The sequence below is a fragment of the Camelus dromedarius genome, chromosome 21, assembly GCF_036321535.1.
Source record: "Camelus dromedarius isolate mCamDro1 chromosome 21, mCamDro1.pat, whole genome shotgun sequence".
NCBI classification, from domain to species: Eukaryota; Metazoa; Chordata; class Mammalia; order Artiodactyla; family Camelidae; genus Camelus; species Camelus dromedarius.
The window spans coordinates 27,917,819-27,938,005 of NC_087456.1; the positions used below are offsets into that span (position 1 = coordinate 27,917,819).

A 20,187-nucleotide genomic window follows, 5' to 3' on the forward strand; every position below is an offset into this window, starting at 1 on the left:
TTTCTCACTTTCTCTCTTTCCCAACCCTCTAAGACCACCCTATTTGCTATGTTCATAGTCCCCATACCTGGTCTGGGAAATTCAGAAACTAATATTACATTAATTCCTAAAAAATGAAGGTAAATTATTGATTTACTTCTATAACAGGCTGGTTCATAATGATGAAGGAACTAAATTATCAACTGTAGATTTCATAGCTACACTTCCTTCAAATTGTACTTTGAAAACTTATAATTGCACTTTTATTTTTAAGACTGGTGGAAGCTGAAATCCCTCTGTTAGTTCAAAAGACAATATTCTTGGTAGTCCTGTAAAGCCACGATTTTTGCATAAACATCTGTTATTACCGGTACAATGAGTGTGAACCAGGGCTGAACATGACAGTTGTTACCACCGACCACAGCTGATGACGTAGTGCTTACATGAGTTATTAAGAGGTTTGTAGTAAATAGGCAGTGAGAGCTATTACCTGTTTCTTTGATTTTAATGGCACATTAAATTAATGGCTTGAAAAGAATTTCTCAAAATACGTATTTCTTGATATCTCTCAATTCCTACAGACATAGTCCAAAAGGGTTTTGTGGGCTGTCTCAAGGATGTGTATTTTATGAAGAATTATAATCCCTCTGCTACTTGGGAGCCTCTGGTTTGGCAGAGTTCTGAAGAGCAAATCAATGTGTATAACGACTGGGAGGGGTGCCCCACTTCATTACAAGAGGGAGCCCAGTTCCTAGGAGCAGGTAAGGTTCTGAAATAGACCTTGGACATTGCTTAACTTGTATGCTGTGTCCTTGGCATAATTTCATCTCCCCTGGTCTAATTATTTTGACCTCATGTGAACCTACTATCACAGAAATACCTCGTTACGCCAAGATGCCCATAAATATATTCTCAGTGTCTGAACAGATAATATAAATAGTAATACTCAGAGATGTATATTCATGGGTAAGATCTCTGGCAGTTTTTGGTTTACCTGTGTTAGTTTCATTCATGTCCATTTTATTTAGAATGCAGCTTTACTTAGATGTTTCAAAGAGCTTTTTTTGCCAGGTTAATCTACACAATATCTGTTTACTCCATTGTATAGACCGACAGTGTTCCTAAGAGTAAAATTTCAGCTAAGTAACAGGGTAAGTAGGTAACTAAGGAAAAGCTAGAGAATAAAACCGCCGTCATTGTCGAAGCTCCAAAGGAAGCAGCCTCCCGGGCATAGCCCCCAGCTACCGTCTCTAGCAGCCAGCCAGGGTGAAGGGTGGAAGGGAATGTGGCAGCTTGGCCAACATGACTTGTTTTTCAAATAAAAGCCCATATTTTCCTCCTACATTGAAATAAGTTGCTTAGATACTAAGTTGGTTAAACTACCTTCAGAACAGAAAGCTAAACGTTATCATACTCTGTATACTTTTTCTTTGCTCTTTTCTCATCACTGTCATTATTCAGTTTCTTTGAAGTCAGTGCAACTGCTTATTATTAATACTTGCATAAAACAGTAATAGTATTAATCATATCCATGATTTAGAGAGCAAATTGCTTCCTCTTAAAAGGCATGTCAAGTTCATTCTGCCACTTCTGTACGATTGCAGGGTGGATTTATTAACATTGATCTGCATGGTCTTTTGTGAGAGATAACCTCAACAACGGAACACATCCTGAGGTTGTCTGAGAACACGTTTACAAGGCTGGTGTTTTTGCTTTGCACATGCTAACATGTACATGTTCTTTTCTATAAAGGGTTCCTGGAACTTTATCCATACACGTTTCGTGGTGGAATGGACTTTGAGATTTCCCTTAAGTTCAGAACTGACCAATTGAATGGATTGCTTCTTTTCGTTTACAACAAGGATGGACCTGATTTTCTTGCTGTATGTTAATTAATTTACTTAAATTTACTTAAAATGTTAGATCCAACTTTCAAATCAACAACCCATGTGTTAACATTATACCAAATTAGGGTTTCTTTCCAAATTCACTTTTGCTTTTTTTTCTCCCTCAAGTCACTTCTTTTACTTGCCTTTAATCGTGCAGTCAGATATCGTTGTCAAAAATAAATATGGTATTAAAATGTTAATTTTTTTAAAGTTATTTTAAAGAACTTATGTAGCGACAAGTGAAAATGATGACCATCTTCACCTCATTGTTCATATGTAAGCAAACAGGTGATCGAACACATGTCTCTGATTTTAGGCTTCTAAGATATTTTCAAATCAATGATTTTGTGCATTCCTAGATCATATAACATTAATTTTGTTGATTAGGTAAATGGAAATATATCCTTGATAGGATTGATTAAAATTTCAGCTTATTTAAAGTATTTATTTTTCCTCTTGTTTACTGTTGGCCTCCCCCACTGGAATGCAATCTCTGTGAACACAGGGACCTTGGCTGTCTTCTTTACAGTGCTAGTCTCAGTGCCTAATTCTTGGCACTTATTAAAGTACTTAGTAAATATTATTGGATGAATGAATGAATGAATGAATGAGTGAACATGTAAATGAATGCATGTTGTAGTGACCGTCACTAAGCATTCCTTAATCAGCTGCATGCCTCAGGTCTGTGGTGAACACAAAGCAGGTGTCATGTGGCCCTCCTTTTTAAGCAGCACATGCCTCTACTGGAGACTCATGCATCTTGGCTATGCCCCCTCCAGCCCTCCATCTCCCTCCATTCATTGCCTTTGGAAATGCAATAAATTTCCACTGTGCTAAGTAATAATGTTAACTTGAAGTAAGTAAGCATTGATAAAATACATCTTAAAGAATCAAAACATTTAGACAAATATATATTGACTGTCTGCTGTGTGCTGAGCTTTCTTTTAGCTTCCAACACAACTGTAAAGGAAACAGATGGACCTTTGTAGAACTTACATTCTAGTCTTTCATGTCAAGGCCTTAGGTTTCTCCCAGGTTATCCTGTTAGCTTCAACATAAATAGCTGTCTCCTGGAACTTGACTGACTCAGAATCTTTCCCTGCTAAAATCCTGAATCTCAAAATACAACCCCACATCCTTCCAGCTCTTTCATTCTCTCTCATTGAGTTCACTAATGCATTGATACCATTGGCTACTAGCCCACTTTCTGTCTAACTTATTGCTCCCTACCTTGGACACCATAATACAGCTTGTCAACCTTTTTTTTTTCTCTCTCTCTCTCTCTTTTTTTTTTTTTTTTTTTTTTTTGGCAAATACCTGACTTGTGTCTTCAATTCCACAGTCTTAGATCAATCAGTTTAGTCACCTGGCTTTTCAGTCTCAATTACTGAACATCACAGGAGAATGAATATAGGAATGAAGACTAGTGATGCTCTGAGTTTTGAGATCTCTAATTCCTTTATTCAACAGTATTTACTGTTTACAGGATCTGCTTAAAGTTTAGACATGGAGAGTGAAAGAAAAAGAGTTTCTCCACCTGGAAAACATCATCACTTGAATGTCTTCAGATAGTCTCTCACTTTCATGATGAAAATAAACATAATCTCTTCAACTTCCAAATTTTCTACTTACAAACTTTGTTTTCTATGAGCCAAGTGTGGTTTCATTCTCTCCAGTTCAGGGGAATAGAGATATAATTACCATGCTTCCAGCCAAATTCAGTAGTTCTACCTTTGCTCCAGATTCTGTCCCTGTCCTGAAGGAGCTTGTGCTGCAAATGATCCCGTCTTCTGAGGTCAAGCGTTCCCTCTCCATCGGGTCTTCTCTCTCAATGTATAAAATGGTTGAGCTTCATTCATCTTCATTTATTTTTCCTTTTGACTTTGAAACCTTCTCTGCTGTACCTCCCTTCCCTTCATAGTCAATTGCATTGAAAATAATTCCTCTGGTTATTTCTTTTTCCTCGTCACACTGAGTCCTTCATCTACTGCACACATGGCTCACACCCCTACCACATTCTACTGAAGAACAATTTTCTAAAGTTGCCAATGACCCCCACATTTTCAATCCTTATCTTACGTGATATTTCTCTGTTATCCTCTTTTTTTCCTTAAAATATTCTTCCCTACTGACTTTCCAAAATACTAGTTTCTCTTGATTTTCATTAAATCCTTCTGGCTTCTCCAGGTAGATCATTGTCACCCTCAAGAACTATGTCTGCTTTACCTTCCCTTTAAAACGTTGATCTTGATGAAGGCTATATTCTCTTCCATTTCCTTTTTTATTCTTTTTGTACTGAGTAACCTTATTTATCTCGTCATGAACTTTGTCCATTTTACTGATCTATCTTTATGTTCAGCTGCCTCATGACAAGTTTCTTCTGGATATTTTACAGAGATTTCAAACTTAATATGTTTAAAATTGAATTTACCCCTCCTCCCCAACGACGACAACTTTTTTCTTTCTAATGCTTTCCACCTCGTGATGGGGGTAAAACATTCAAGCCAGAAGGAGGGTGGGGGTCCTAGACTTACTTTTCATCTGTCTGACACATTCACCTGTTTCCCTTTCTGCTGCGTTGCTTTTAAAAATACCTCTTAGATTGAGTTTTCACTGTCATTGTCATTGTCATCTTTATTGTAATGGCTCTCCTCATTTTTTTTTTTTTCACAATTGTACTGATTCTTTAGTAGGTTTCTCTATTTCCAGTCCAGCTTTTAATTTCTGGGATGTATCTAGGACCAGAAGGGTGAACTTTTAGTGCAAGATATTGGTGAAAAGAATACGGGCTTTGGCATCAGACAAACAAGAGAAAGATGACCTTTTTTTGCATATCACTCAAAACCCTCCAAAATTTTGCTTCTACATACCTGGCAGAACACTTTCTCTTTCCTCCATATGTATCCTTTTACCTAATTTCGTCCTTTTTTCTAAACATAATGTGCTTGTATATGTCCCGATGTCACTGAATGTGTTGATCTCCCTACTGGAGATTCTCCATGAATCTTACGTAGTTCACAAACCTTACTTCAAACCTTTCCCAATTCCCAGTGAACAAAGGGTACATCCTTTCTTTGTTCACATGGTACCTCATCCCCATCTTGTTTGTAATATTACCCCATATGTTTGTCTCTGCTATTAAGACTGTGATTCTTGATAACAGCTTATCATAATTATAGCAGCAGGTTCATGAAACATAGTAAGGGACTCTATTGAATGAAAGGATTTTAAAAAATTACTGTTTACCTGATATACTTCACAAAGATGATCTTTACATAGAAAAGTAATCATTTTTATCTGGCATTACCTAATTTGTTTCATTGACATGATCTTAAATTTTTAAGTATTCCTATGGCCACCAATTTGACTTGTAACAAAATAAGAACAGAGTAGGTAAAATAGTGATTTAGTAGAGTTTTGAAGAAAACCATATGGAGGCATTTCCTTGACCATGAAAATGTGGGTAAAATATGTTCATATTAGAAAAGAATCTGAAAGAATAGACATAGAAGCGGTTATGTGAGTTAGAGATTTACAAAAATAAAACTGAAATATTGAATCAAAACACATCTTACAAATTTGAAATTGAGTTCACCAACCAGTTAAAATAAGCTTAATCAGGCTTGACATTTCATTTTCCTATTGTCTTGTCATATTTTTCCCCCAGATTAAATTGATATATGAAGTAGTATTTTCTCATTTTCTAAAAATTCAAATAAAAATAGAGTCATAGTTTAAACTGTTCTGTTCTCTTCTCGTTCAGTCACTTACGCTAGGGTTTAATCTTTTACCTATCTTGCATCAAAAAGAAAAAAAAAGTTTTTGCCTGTATAATATTGCATTACATTGTATAATCGTTACTGGGTATAAATTTGTTTGACTCAATACAACATTCTTGATGTCAATTATAAGCTTACAAAGTACTTCATTATATGTTACTCCACGTCTGCTTAGAATAAAGTGGGACATTTTTATAGAGTGCTTTCAGGGAAATTTCTTGCTTTTCTTCAAGAAGTTGACCTTCTGCTCTCTCTCAAACTGCCATTCTGCAGTCTTTTTATATACCTATTTTCTTTTTAATATGAAATACAGATGGAACTGAAGAGTGGAATATTGAGCATCCGGTTAAATACCAGTCTTACCTTTGCACAAGTGCATCTGTGGCTGGGGCTGTCCTATTGTGATGGAAAGTGGAACAAAGTGATGATTAAAAGAAAAGGTTCTGTCATATCAGCGAGCATGAATGAGCTGATGGAGCATGTGTTAGAGCCCAGAGCCCTGCCACTGATGGTGAATTCCCCGGTTTATGTGGGAGGAACCCCACAGGAGCTGCAGGACTTTTACCAACACCTGCATCTGGAAGAAGGTAAACTCCATCCAGAGGAATTCCCAAATCAGTGCAACCCTGGTCCTACCAGGTTTTGGTGGTTCTGTGTGTCAAGACAAAGCAGTAGAATCCGGCTGAAATCAACACCTACCTGCCCCTTTTGGGGGGAAGAATTTTAAGCTCTAAAAAAAAGTCACAAATCACTTCTTCAAATAGTTTTATATGTTGCTTGAAGAATATTCTCTCATATCTATTTATAATCAGCATTTATTCTAACATTCTTCAAGTATAATTGAAATATATACATATGTAAACATACACACATACATAAATGTCTTTCTATGTTTTTCTCGAAAACACATGGTTCTGATTCTTTTAAATGCTGATCATTATCTGTACGTACAGATTAAAAAATAAATTAGGTTGGTGTGCACAACCAGGAAAAATGGGCTTAAATTCCATGGGTTTTTTCCCTGATGTAAATGATAATTGTCTCCATGCCTGTCAGTGCAGCTCTCATGCAGCAAAGCACATGAAAGGGTGGGTTTACTTGAATTTCAAACATACTTGTGAAAAACCTGTACGTCATTTATTATGTATTAATAACCAACAAGGAAAGGAAAAGGGCATGAGTATATGACTTACAACTAAAGCGAGCCTTTAACACATTTAGTGAGTTTGAACACAATCAGAGCAATAATTTTAAAAGGCTAACAATGAGTGCATACTGTGTGACAGGCATGGTTCTGAGAGCCTAACGTGAGAATAAGTGGATCAGTTCTTCATAACAAGCCCAGGAGGTAGGTATTATTATCAATATCCCCATTTTACAGATGAGGAAACCGGAGAGCAGGGAGGAACATAACTTGCCCAAGGTCAGTGGCTGGTAAGGAGATAACCAGCCTACCTGTCCCAGGCGGCCTGGTGTCAGCCCTCTCCCAGTTATAGTCAAGGGTTCTCTCTCACGGACGCTGGTTGGTGTCCCTTCTATATAAAGTGGGGAAAGCACAGAAACTTCTCGCTTGTGACCAAGCAGCTCCTGTGTAGAAAATGTTCTCTATATATTTCAAAGTCTGTGCACCCTGAATGGTTAAAATTTCCACGAAGCAGTCTTTGCCTATTTGGTAAGTACATAAAGATTTAAATGCCTTTGAATGGAAAATATATGGCAAGCTCTAAGAAGACTTTTAGAAGGGTACTAGTAAGGAGTTAATGAATATCTGGGGTGTAAGACAGTAATGACATTTTCAAGGCACTTAAGATGTAACAGCAGCTGAAAATATTGCATTCATATAAGGGCTGCTTCTGATTTTCAGGTTTCTGAGGTTAGAAAGAACTTGAAAAACTATATGAGTAAAATTACTTGATTCTGTTTACGTTTAGGAAAAATCTCCTGCATGTTGAGCATTATACTTTCAAAATACACCAAAACCCATTAATTTGATGGTCCTAGAGACATGGCTAAAATTGGAATTGTAAGATGAAAATGATAGAAGTTTAAAACATCAACATATACCCTAGGGGAATAACTTAATCTACACTATGACTAAGCCTATGATACTGGAAGATATTTTATTTATAGATAGTATTAAATTTTTATCATTGCAGTATCATCAATATCAATGGTTCTCAAACCACTGATAAAATATTGAAGTATAGTAGCTGGAACATAATAAGAGCTCAATAAAATTAGCATTATTATTATTACTATTCAGAATACACTGGAATTGCCTGGAAAGGCCATTAAAAATGCAGATTTTATGGCTTTATCTCCTAAGATTCTGACTCAGTTGCTTTGAGTAGTACTGCTTTATACAAGTAACTGCATGTTTTATGCAGTGATCAGGAGAATATTCAAATACAGAGGCGCTGGATGCCTATAGTAAATGGAAACTAAAATTAATCATGTTCACTTACTGTAATTTTTTCAGTCACCTATCACCAATCATAAAAATCTTTCTTTGCTTCTCAATGAGCACCTTTTTCCAAAGGCTCTATTTTGTGGTCATATTAGTGCTGTTTTTAATATCCATTATTTTTATAATCTCCCTTTAAATCAAATGCAGATTAATTTGCCTCTGTGTTTTGGAGACGCTGGGCATCTCCAAATTGGCTGAAGATGTAGCACCCTCCGATCGTGGGCATTTATCTTAGAACTAACACTTGGGACGGTTACTCACCTCTAGGTTGGGAGTGAGTGGGCCATGGCATATGGTATCCCAGGCTGTGTTCTGTCCAGAGCCCTAAGCAGAGAGGTCAGGAGTGGGGCTGAAATCCAGCCCCTTGTGAGCCCAAGTGCCCCTGTGTTGAACTGCTTCCCTGAGAAGGGCTACTGCCTCTCTGATTTGCCAACACAGAGTCTAGACCACCTGCTGTCCTTCAGAGGCCTGGGGTAGGACAGACATGGGGAGTCTCTTGATTCTCACGAAGACAGGGAAGCAAGGACAGGAGGCATCTCCCTCTTCCCACAGACGGCCTTTCCCCTCTTCTTATCCTCGCACCCATCCATCAGAGGTAGTTGGGGAGTATTTCCTGTGAGTTTGAATGTTGGGAAGTATTTCCAGTAGGAGTGTTTCTGGCGGTGCAGAGTTGGAAGAATGGTGCAGACTTTATTTGACAAAACCCTCTGACCCCCCTAAGGCTAGCGCAGTGAGAGTCCCACCCTGGAGCCCAGGCATCTGCACCCTGAGGCCCGAGGCCCGAGGCCCGAGGCCCTCTTCCTAAGAAGAGTTACTGCTCTGACCTCTCATCCTATAACTCTCTGGATCTTTTCTCTATCTCTAGAGTGAAGGAAGGCTGCCCCTGTGGCCTTTCCCCAATTCCATCTTGTGAATTTATTTTTAAAACATTTCTTTTAAAAAAATTGTTGTAACATTTTTAATTGTAGTGAAACATACATAATGTATAATTTACCATCTTGACCACTTTTAAGTGTACAGTTCAGGCATGTGGTACAGTCACATTTTTGGAGCAACCATCACCACCATCTGTCTCTAGAACTCTTCTCATCCTGCGAAACTGAAATTCTGTGCCCCTTAAACAATAACAGGGCATTTCTTATTACGGCCCAGAGATGTTTGCCAAAGCTGCCTTTCCACTGTTCATGTTTTATTGGGAGGGAAACTAGGGGACAGAGAAGTTAGGTGACTCAGCTGTGTCTGCCATCAGAAAATTACTACTGGTAAAGAAATCAGAATTCTTAGCTTCTGAATTTTCAAGCAGATGCCTTTATATTGAGCTTCATTGCCTCCAGTTCAATTCACCCAAATTATTGAGTGTCTACTGTGTGTTGAAGATAGACTAACAGTATTGATCAGCTGAGCCTAAAGGAACTTGAATAATAGCAAAGGCATTTAAAAGGAAATAGGCTGCAACTCAATGTGTTAGAAGACATAATAACACATCATATAAATGCTGAAGAGAACAATACGGTCATTGTTACTATTAACTTAGTTTACTGTTAAGCATTGCATTATATTTTATTTCCATTTCCTGCTGAAGTGCTTTAATCTTGAAAAGAACTAATCGTGTGTTTGGAGCTTTTCAAACTCGACCATATTTTGTTTAAGAAAGAGAGTGCATGTGCTCCAGCAATCTCAAACTCCGTTGTCTGTTTGTCTCTTCTTTTACAATTTTGTACAGTGTTCTGAGCAGAGTACTGCCAAACCTCGCTGAACTGATCTCTGTGTACACAAAAGAGCGTGTCATTCAAAGCCAAAGCCACGGTAGTTCCCTGACAGAAGACCAGTGCATTCTCCGAATCTGTCTCCTCCACATTCTCTGTTAAACCCCGCAGAACCGAATGCACAGTGGTCATTCTAAAGCCAACTGAGCAGAATACATATTCCATGAAACCTCCCACGTTGCTATGGCCAAAGCTGAACTTAGTCCCCATCACATGAATGTGGACCTAAAACTGGTGACCGTTTTGCATAGTCTCCGTGAAAATGGTAGCTCGCAGTGTTAGGTCCTCGGCACCCTGATTGAACTGGGACTTTGTTCTGTATCTCTGCAATGATTATTATGACTTTTATTGAAATATCTCAGGATTCTAGTACATTTGGAACTGTATTCTCCCTTCTGCTATTCTGCATAATGACCTCAAAGTGTATTTCTTTTTCCCCAATGAGCTTGTTGAATAATCATGCCAATTCAAAAATTATTTTTTTGGTACTTTACTGCTGACTTTCACAAGTGACTTAATTTTCCAGGAATGAGGAACATGTGGGTTCTTGCTTACCCTAATGTGTAATTGCCAAAATTTTAATTCATGAAAAGAAACTGAATGAAAAACAGGTGTCATTAAAGAGGTATAATAAATACTTTTCCATTGAATCTAGTTCAGTTGAATTATAATTATCAGCCTGTATATTTTTTCAAAATAACATAAAAACAAATATTTCCTGTGACAACTTAGCCTGATAAGAAGCAGGGGGAGGCATGAAGGATTTCCCAGACAAGACTTGAAAGTTTAAACACTGTCTGAAGCACCCCCACCCCCTACAACTTCATCAGAACGTAGGACTGCAGAGGACAAAAATGATTGGTAATTAATGACTCAAGCCCTTTATGTGATACTAATCCCTTACTATTTGCTAGGTTTCGGTGGTTGCATGAAGGATGTTAAATTTGCACGGGGCGCTGTCGTTAACTTGGCATCTATGTCCAGCAGTGCTGTCAGAGTCAATCTGGATGGATGCCTATCAACTGACAGCGCTGTTAACTGCAGGGGAAATGACTCCATCCTGGTTTACCGGGGAAAAGAGCGGAATGTCGACGAGAGTGGCCTCCAGCCTTTCACAGGTAATGTGAAGGTGCTCTATGTTAAATGTTCCATGTCCCCTACCCATCCCCCTTCCCTCCCTGCCACTCCGCTAGTCTACAGGAGTCATATTTTAACCTGCCCACTTCTTATTTCCATTGAAGAATACCTGTATCGAGTAATAGCCTCGCACGAAGGAGGTTCAGTGTCTAGTGACTGGCGTCGGGGACGGACAGCAGCAGCAGGTAAATAGTATTCATCTTAAAATATGTGTGTGCGTGCACAAATGCATGTGCTTGTGCATGTGCAGAAAAGGAAAGACTGCTACCCTGGAGCAAGGAGTAGGTTTTTAATCTTGTGACAGAGCATGCCTGGGTTTGCAAAGGCATCTGTCATTGGTGAAAATGCTTTTGATTTTTCAAGTATTTAGGAAGTATCTGTTCAGGCTTGATTCTGTCCTCTTCAGATACAATAGGAATTTAGTTCAGGTTGTCTTAAAGATGCAATAGGCCCATATCTGCTGTAATTTATCTAAGGGTAGGAAGCCTTTACTGACTTCCTAGACTCCCAGAAGCTGAAGTCAGGATTGCCCTTAGGTGGGGGTGGCAGCCTCTTGCCTCTCTGGTGAGAGTGCATCTGAAACCTGCACTCCAGTTGGAAGCAGCTGTGTCTTTTATCACTTCATGACAGATGTTTGCCATGGTGTGAACTATTAGGATCTTAGAATGACTCTCCCAGGATAGAAATTGCTGAGTGGTCTAATTTTCTTTTTTTCTTGAATGGGAGGGGAGACAGCTAGGAAACAGACTACATCAGATCAGATAACGGATTTGTAAGTGCTTTGTACTTCTGACAGAGACCACAGAATCTCTCCACGTAGTACCATCACGCAGAGGCATTCATTATGAAAAGTTTTGCGAACCAGTAGCCTTCCACCATTTGGGATCAGCCATTTGTCAGCAAGACAAATGCATTTCCATATGGTTGACACTCACACCTCCTGAAGACAGTTCATCTTTAGCAAGTCGCAGTTTGTCTAAAGCTGTGTTTTTTTTTTTTACCAAGATATTTTCTCATTCTAATTATCAACAGTGGGTTACTAACCTAGGCATATTTGAGGAATCTTTTTTAATCTAAAAGATAATTAAACACTGAGATGGACTACTACTAATAATTTTCAAAGCTCTCTGTCTACAGATTTTCCAGAAGAGGACAACTTGACAGTTTTCTAGGATGATTTAAATCATCATCTATTTATAGGCAAGACAATGAACTGAGTGATCCTGTAAAATCCTTTTCAACTTTAGAACTTGGAAAAAGCTCTGATGTAAAATACTCCTTTGTTACTAGCATGTCTTCTGCCCCTGTTTCTTACTTTTCTACTTTATTATCAGATATACTATAAAGCCTGCTTCCAGGCTAACTCAGCAACATAAATAGATGAAATGGATCACTTACCTAGCTTGATTGCCCCCTTTTTTTTTTTAAACCAAGGGGATTTATTTAGTTTATTTAACTATACAGTTTATTTTTAGGGGGGGAAGTTAGGCTTATTGATGTATTTATTGATGTATTTATTTTTAATGGAGACACTGGGGATTGAACCCAGGATCTCATGCATGGTAAGCATGCACTGTAACCCTGAGCTATTCCCACCCCAGGTTGCCCCCATTTTGAGTACCACTGAGAAAGTATGCAAATAGAGCTCTGAATTTATAGCAATGCTCTGACCACAAATTCTCCTGCCATAAATTCATATTTATAATCTGACCACAACACTGAGCAGCTACATGCTCCCAAGGGTTGGAGAATAATTGCACTATTTAATTATTTTTGAGTCAGTTTTGCTCTGTCCCTTATGAGAAGACCATCTGTTAGACAGTACTGTCCTCTGCCCTGCACCACATTTCAGAACTAATAAAATCAGCATCACTCCCGATGTCCCATTACTTGCAACTTGATTGTGTGGCCGGTGTGTTTCGTATCGGTGCCCGTGGTGTTTTACCTGCTCAGACAGTGGTTCTCCACCTCTGTGCTTCCTCCCATCCTTTATGTTCACTTTGTTTCCCTTGAAGCTGTCCTGTTTTATTGGCCTGAGCAGTAAAGTCAGAGCAAGAGGATATTTGATGGGGGAAAACCAGAGTGACCCTCCATCGACAAGGCTCAGGAGTCCAGGAGCAGTCAGAGCCCACCTCTCATCCATCATCCTGCCAGGGAGTTCCCTGAGCTTTTTCTCAGTATCTCCAGCGCAGTCAGCTGTGATGAAGTTGTTACTGATCAGAACCATAGAAGTAGCTAATAAATAATTAGAGGTTATGGATTTCCAAAATTAGGGGACTCGGCTTACAAGTGAGGTTTTGCATTCCCTTTAAACTTCCTCATTTTGTGTTCTTACTATGTGATATTCCAAAGAAAATGTCTCTGAAAATGATTTTGTAGAATCTCAAGGGCACCAGCTCCTCTACCCGGCAAAACACAATTAGGGATGTATCCTGTATATCATATCTGGTAGAACTTTGCTTTTTTAAAAAATTAATTTGAGAAACAATTGAATTTGGAAAATGGGATCAGACCTTCATGTGCAGTGCAATCACATTTGTGATATTTTTTGGCTAATACATTGAAGATATAAAAGTGTCAAACCGCTATGTATAATAACAGTCTAATTATCTTGCTTCCAAGGGGTACATCATTAGGTTGTTTGAACTTGTTATCTGCCCACCATCCACCTCCTTCTTTATGAGTGATGTTTAAAACATGTCGGATACATTAAATGTTTTTGGAAAACCTGGACTAGACCTGAAAGAACGTTATGTCGATGGAGTTTTGATGGCTTTGAAATATCGCTTAAACTGAATGGCTCAAGATGTGCAGTCATATTAAATCAATGCTGGAAAGTTACAACTCTAATAAATTGTATTTATGCTAATGGTTGAGTCTGATTTACTGCGGCTGTTAAAAGTGAGAAATAGGGGCAGGAGTCTTCTCAGAACTGCCATTTTCCCTGTTTCTCTTTTATTCTTTCACAGCCCCACAAAGTGTGCCAACTCCCTCAAGAGTCCGCAGCATAAACGGATATAGCATCGAGGTGACCTGGGATGAACCTGCCACGGCCAGAGGTGTCATTGAGAAGTACGTTCTGAGAGCCTACAGCGAGGAGGATCCCCGGGAGCCCCGCGTGCCTTCCGCCAGCTCCGAGTCTGCCAATCCCAGCACCTTCACAGGTAACGGTGATGCCTTAAGGGAGCAGAACTTAGTAATTTTCTTTTTGTTTTTGACTTGAAATAAAAACACTCTTCAAAGCTTTTTCCCCAATATAATAAACATTCCTATATGTTGCCTGATTAAAGAACAAGAGCTGTCTCTAATCATACGGACGCCTCCGTCCACCTAGGATGAAAAAGAGAATTCTTTGTTTATGGGCTCTTATGGAGAGTTTTATTATGGGGATGATATTCTCTCCGCCCCCAAAAGAGCAGGTCACAGGGGGCTCTCATCCTTAATTGGATCCTCATACATACAGATACACCTTTTAGAGATCCTGTGTGTACATACAGGCCTCCTATTTCACCATGCAAAAATGTACTCTTTGGGACTAGCCCAGGTTCACAGCACCATTATTTATTGTAAAATTGTTGATTAAACCTGATTATGTCAAGGTAGAGGAGGATTAAAGTGCCAGCAGTCTGACTGGCAAACCAGGGAATCAATTTCGCACAGTGCAGCACGCATGCTGGGCAGAACCGTGTGGGATACACTCACGCACAGGTCCTGTTCTTGACTTTGTGCACGTGTAGCAAGACAGCGGTTTTCAGCCTCATGAAATGTTAAAGCCCATTTAAATGGAAAGTCAAGTTTAAGCCTTTGGCCAAAAAAAGTATAATGCATCAACACATTTAATAGAAAAAAATTTTTTTCCTCCGTCAGAGACTTTTATAACTTGAAAAATCATATGGATTTTAGAGCAGCCTTAATTGTCTTTCCAACACCTCTATTGTCAACCCCCTCAGCTTTTACTTCCTTTTTTAGATTCCTTAGAATCTACAGCCCAAAGATACAACCAGTTTAAAAAAAAAACAAACCCTGATATGTTTCACGTCCTTCATTCCCTATTTTACCCACACAATATAAACCCAATCTGATTTCCCCAGGACGCACATGGCAGCTAAGTGGGCTGGAAAACACTAAGCAGTTTGTCACTAAAAATTCTCCCCATTTTCAGATGGACACTCAGTAATGACACCAGTTCTACCATGTTTCTGTAGTAAGTTCCTTCTCCCTTTCTCCTCATTAAATATTTTTTATTTTTCCAAACTATCTAAAGTCTAACCTGCTGTCCTTATTCTACTCAGCTGATGGTCCTCTATATTAGATCATCTCAGACACCAAAACAAGCAAACAAAACCTCCAGAATCTATCATAGAGAATTTCTGTCACTTTCTTACTACCAAATATATGCATTAATTGCATTTTTTTAACCGATAGAGTTGTTTTTAGGGGTTAAGTGAATTAATGAATACTAAAATATTTTAAAATGTTTTTGGCATGTAATAGGCATTTGCCATGGTTCTTATTTTCATTTCTGTTTTTCACTTTTCTCTCCTTTTCTTCCTGTTTTTACAGAGCTTCCCTTATCCTATCAAAAATAAAATCTTTAAAAGTCCTCTGGATCCCGACTCTTCCTGTCTTTTCAGAGATGTTACTGGTGGTCTCTCTTCCTCTCACTTAACATTTTTCACTTCTGTCTCCCCGAGTAGTTCATGAAGTGTGGGTCCTAGGACCTGCATCCACAGCCTCACCTGGGACCTCCTAATTAATGCAGATTCTCCAGCCCGCCCTCCCTGCTGAATCAGAAGCTGTGGGGGCGGAGCTCCGTCATCCCTGTTTTAACAAGCCCTCTTCATGTGATGCTGGTGCCTACCCAAATTTAAGAGCCACTGCCCAGCTGGATTCTGCCCAAAATCACTCAAACTCTGTCAAGTGCCACTGTTAAACACGAACAAACCCAAGCCAATTATAACAATCTTTTTTTGTCTAACATTCTTTCCAGCTGTTGCTTCCTCTCTCCCCTTCCCAGGCTTATTTCTACCAAGAAGCACCTATGGTGTTGTCCCCCTTTCTTCATTGGGTCTGACTTCTGCTCTCATGCCTTGCCGAGAACACCAGCATCCATGTTTAAGTATCCAAAGAGCACTTTGTAATCCTGGTGTCCCTGCTCGAAAGCAGTGGGGTTCCTCACCATTTCTCAGTATATTTTACTTCTGACTCTTCTGGTTCTCGCTCCTCTTTTCTGTGTCCTTTGCCCGCTCCTTCTGAAGCTTGACTGCCTTTCGGAGAACCTTAGGGTCTAGACCCAGGACCTTTTGCCTCTTTCTTTTTTCCTGCAGCCTTGCTCCAGAAAGCTCATCAGTTCCCACCACATTCAGTACCATGCACACACTGTTGACTCCTAAATACACATCCTGCCCAGACTTGCAAATGTGTGTATCCAACAGGAATTTGGAAAAGTTGACATTTCTAGTACACCAATAGACATCAAATAACCTCTCAACTTAACCATTTTCAAACCTGAACTCCTGCCCCTCCTGCCTTCCTACTGTCAATAAATGACACCTCCAGCCACTCAGTTAATCAAGTATAAGATTTTTTTCTCACCTTTTCATATCTTCAAACCTCATATATCCATGTTTATTCATCCATTTTCCAAACTACGTGTTAAATTCGTCTCTCTCTTCCCTTATCTACTGTTCAAGATGAACCACTGCTGTCTTCCCTGGACAGCTGTGACACTCTTCTTTTTCATTACCCCCATCATGAATCCATCCCACAGAGCAATTAGAGGGTCTCCAACTTTTGCTCTTACAATCAGTAGGATTTTTTTAAGTCTGCATGTAAATCTTTGGAGGAAGGCCTGACAGTGATAGTAGGATAAATCCCTTGAAATGGATCAGCTAGGTCAAAGTCTTTTAAAGTCATTATACAGTCTTGGACTTTGAAGTCAAGTAGACATGGATACATACCTCTGCTACCAACCTTCCGTGTGCCTTTGGGGAAATTATGTATCCTCCTGGATCTTTCGTTAGTGTCTTCATCTTTAAAATAGGAGAATAATAGTTACTTCAGAAGAATATTAGAAATATTAAGTGAGATGATATTCTAATACTTTTCAGCTGGGTAACCTTGGACAAATTAATTAACATCTCTGTGCCTCTGATTCCCTATAAATAAAATGAGAATGAAATAACTACCCATCTCATAGGATAGCTGTGAGGATAAAATGAATCCATGTGTATGTAGAGCAGCAGTTGACTCATGGATTGCACTGTATAAATGTTAGCTATGAGATGTTTTGAAAGCATGAAGCACAATGCTTAACATACGGTAATTTCTCAACAAACTATAGTTATTTTTATGGTGCCAAATACATGCCCAAAAGGCTGTACAAAATGTAATCCCACTAGCAAGCAGAATGCAAGATTGCATATTTCATTTCATCCTAGTGACAAGTTTTACATTTAAAAGAAACTTTGTAAATTTTTGAAGTATATCAGTATATTGCTTTAATTTGGTTTATTTGAGTACTGGAGACATTAGGTATTCTCATTGTTTACTGGTAATTTGTACGTCTTTTATGACATACCTAGCATGTTTCATCATCAGTTTTTTTACTGGAAGATTCACATTTTTTTCTCATTGATTTAAAATACCTCTTTACATATGAAGAATATTATACTTATATTAGACTAATGTGCTGCAACGTCCTGGTTTCTCACTTGTCTTTTATTCTGATTTGCATTTTATGTGCAGATTTTAAAGAATATTTTCTGTTGTTAATATAACATCTTAAAAAAATTTGTTCGTTTTCTGTGGGTAATTTGGGGGAAAAAAAGCATACTCTCCATTCAGGGTAGACTAAGACTTGCTTATATTAGACATACCATATTGATAATATATATAATGCACATTCTCTGAATTAGTAATTTGAAATTTGGGGTATAATCAAACCAGAAACTGGGGTGCAGAGAGGCTTTTCAACTTACACCAGCTTTGCCCAAGACTTGGAAGGATATCTTGCTTAGAAGAGATTGAAAGTCAGTACAGTAAAGTATTGGATATTACTAGAGGTTATTTCAAGCATGTGGGTGGTGTACAGAGAGAAGAAAATTAGAGAACCACTGACCAATTGTTATTTATTTTTATGTACCCAATCTGTTAAAAAAAAATAAGGGAAATTCTCAATTATTGCAATTTTGTCAATTTCTTGGATTTGTCAGTTGTCAGTTTCTTTGGAAATTGCTTTTTTGTTTGTATTTTTCTTACTCATTTTACATTCATTATATTTTAACCTTCACAGTCACATTGCTTTAAGCGTATCTCTGTAAATAGAATCTAGTTTGATTTGGTTTTATATTCAATTTAAAAATCTCTATATTTTAGTAGGGGCCTTAACTCACTCACATTTGCTTATATAATCTATACAGTTGTGCTTATTTCTGCGATCATATTTCATGCTTTCCAGTTTGTTCTTTTTTTTTTTTTGCTATTCTTTTATTTCTCTTCTTGCCTGCATGGACTATGAATTCTTTAACTTTCTTTCCCTCATGGGATTTTAAAGATGTATCTGCTGCTCACAGTTGTGAACTGAACAGACAAGGACATACGTAGGAGAGAATCTTTAAGATTATGGAGAACTCTGGCATTGCCAGGTGGACTGTTATTGTGCAGAATCAAGATTTTGAGAGAGAGGAGTATGACTCGAGAGACACCAAACCCAGGCTGAATAGTCAAAGTCAGAGAATTTCACAGTAAAGATTAAAGAGTATTAGGAAGTAAGGGATGGGGAGGAGGGTGGGGGGAGGTGAAAGTAGAGAACCAGGAACCTGGATCTGGTGGGGATGTTAGAATGTGGAAATGGGTTGCTGGCAGCTGCTTTGCCAGTGTGTTGAGATAACAAGTTACCGACAGAGAGGAAAATAGGTAAAGTAAATTGTGAGTAGTTTTGCTGTTGATCTTGAAAGTAATCCCCCGTTAGCATTTCTGAGGTGACCTTTGTTGAGATTTTAATGTTAAATTTTTTGGTTGTTAAGAGTGGCATTTATTTGAGTAAAACAATGCTGATACTGGATGCACACGGCGATTTAGCTTTATTGGTTCACACAGGGTCCTTAACAATTAAGTTATCATAAAATGTGTTGGTTTCCTTTCATAACTTTTATTGCTGTTACATAGCAAGCTCTTTTTTCCTTCAGATTTGGGGTCTTTCTTTGGCTTAGAAAGTTTGCTAATGTATATATTCTCATTTCTTCTGGTAGCAGTTTTCAGTATTGTTTATTATCCCAGTTATGTCACCTGTTAGCTGTATGATCTCAGGCAAATTTAAAAACATATCACTGTATCGGAGATTTCTTGTATATAAACTGGGGTAGAAACCTTCTTTGTGTTATAAAACTGTTGCAAATATAAAAAAAGAATGACCTACATAGAATATTTTGCTCATAAATAGGCACATAGTAAATGGTCAGTGAATTCATTGTTATCTTTATACTGTTCACTCTCTGAAGTCTAGATTATTTCTTCATAAAATGTTTCCTTTTTCATTTTCTGATTTTTGCACTATTGATTCCGCTCTTTGAATCTTCTGAGATGATTTTTTTGTTCTTTTTCAGTCTTTTATATGATTTGCATTTCTTCCTTATCCAGCTTACCTTGATTTCTGCCTGCCTCTCAAGATTATCTATTTTCATCTCTGTTGTTGACCACTCACCTTCTGTCTCTTGTTCAATGGATTCCAAGTTCTTTTTGATCTTATTAATAGCGTGAAACTGATGATGTTTAAGCTGTAGGGGTTTCCTGAATTAAATCCTCCCCAGAGCATGATCATCTTCTGTAATTTGAATTCTATGTTCTTTGTTCCTTTTGAGTATGAGATATTTTTCCTGTTGATTAAATGCATCCCCTACCCACCTACCCTCACTTCCACAGTTTACTTGCCCTGTCCCTAAATTTATCTTCAGACTGGGTGTTTACTCAAGAAAATTAAATCCTTTTACTGGGCACTTACTAGGTGTTCATAAAAACAATCACAGGGCTTAGGATGGGGTCAATTAAGGTAGATTGCATTAGCTTCATAGCAATCTCTTTTTTTAAAATATTGATTTGTTTTAATACTCTTTTTCATTAAAGGTTATTACAAGATATTAAATATAGTTCCCTGTACTATATAGAAGAAA

General features: G+C 38.2%; 1 protein-coding gene across 1 annotated transcript in view; it reads left to right on the plus strand.

Annotated features, from left to right (window-relative positions):
* Positions 1-354: 354 nt before the first annotated feature.
* Positions 355-20,187, plus strand: part of LOC105100345 (usherin) — a 370,866-nt gene continuing 351,033 nt past the window's right edge. The window contains exons 1-7 of the mRNA XM_064477011.1: positions 355-358; positions 561-740; positions 1,732-1,862; positions 5,961-6,234; positions 10,795-10,998; positions 11,122-11,202; positions 13,987-14,181. Of these exons, the coding sequence (XP_064333081.1) occupies positions 355-358; positions 561-740; positions 1,732-1,862; positions 5,961-6,234; positions 10,795-10,998; positions 11,122-11,202; positions 13,987-14,181 (1,069 nt within the window). The remainder of the gene's footprint in view (positions 359-560; positions 741-1,731; positions 1,863-5,960; positions 6,235-10,794; positions 10,999-11,121; positions 11,203-13,986; positions 14,182-20,187) is intronic.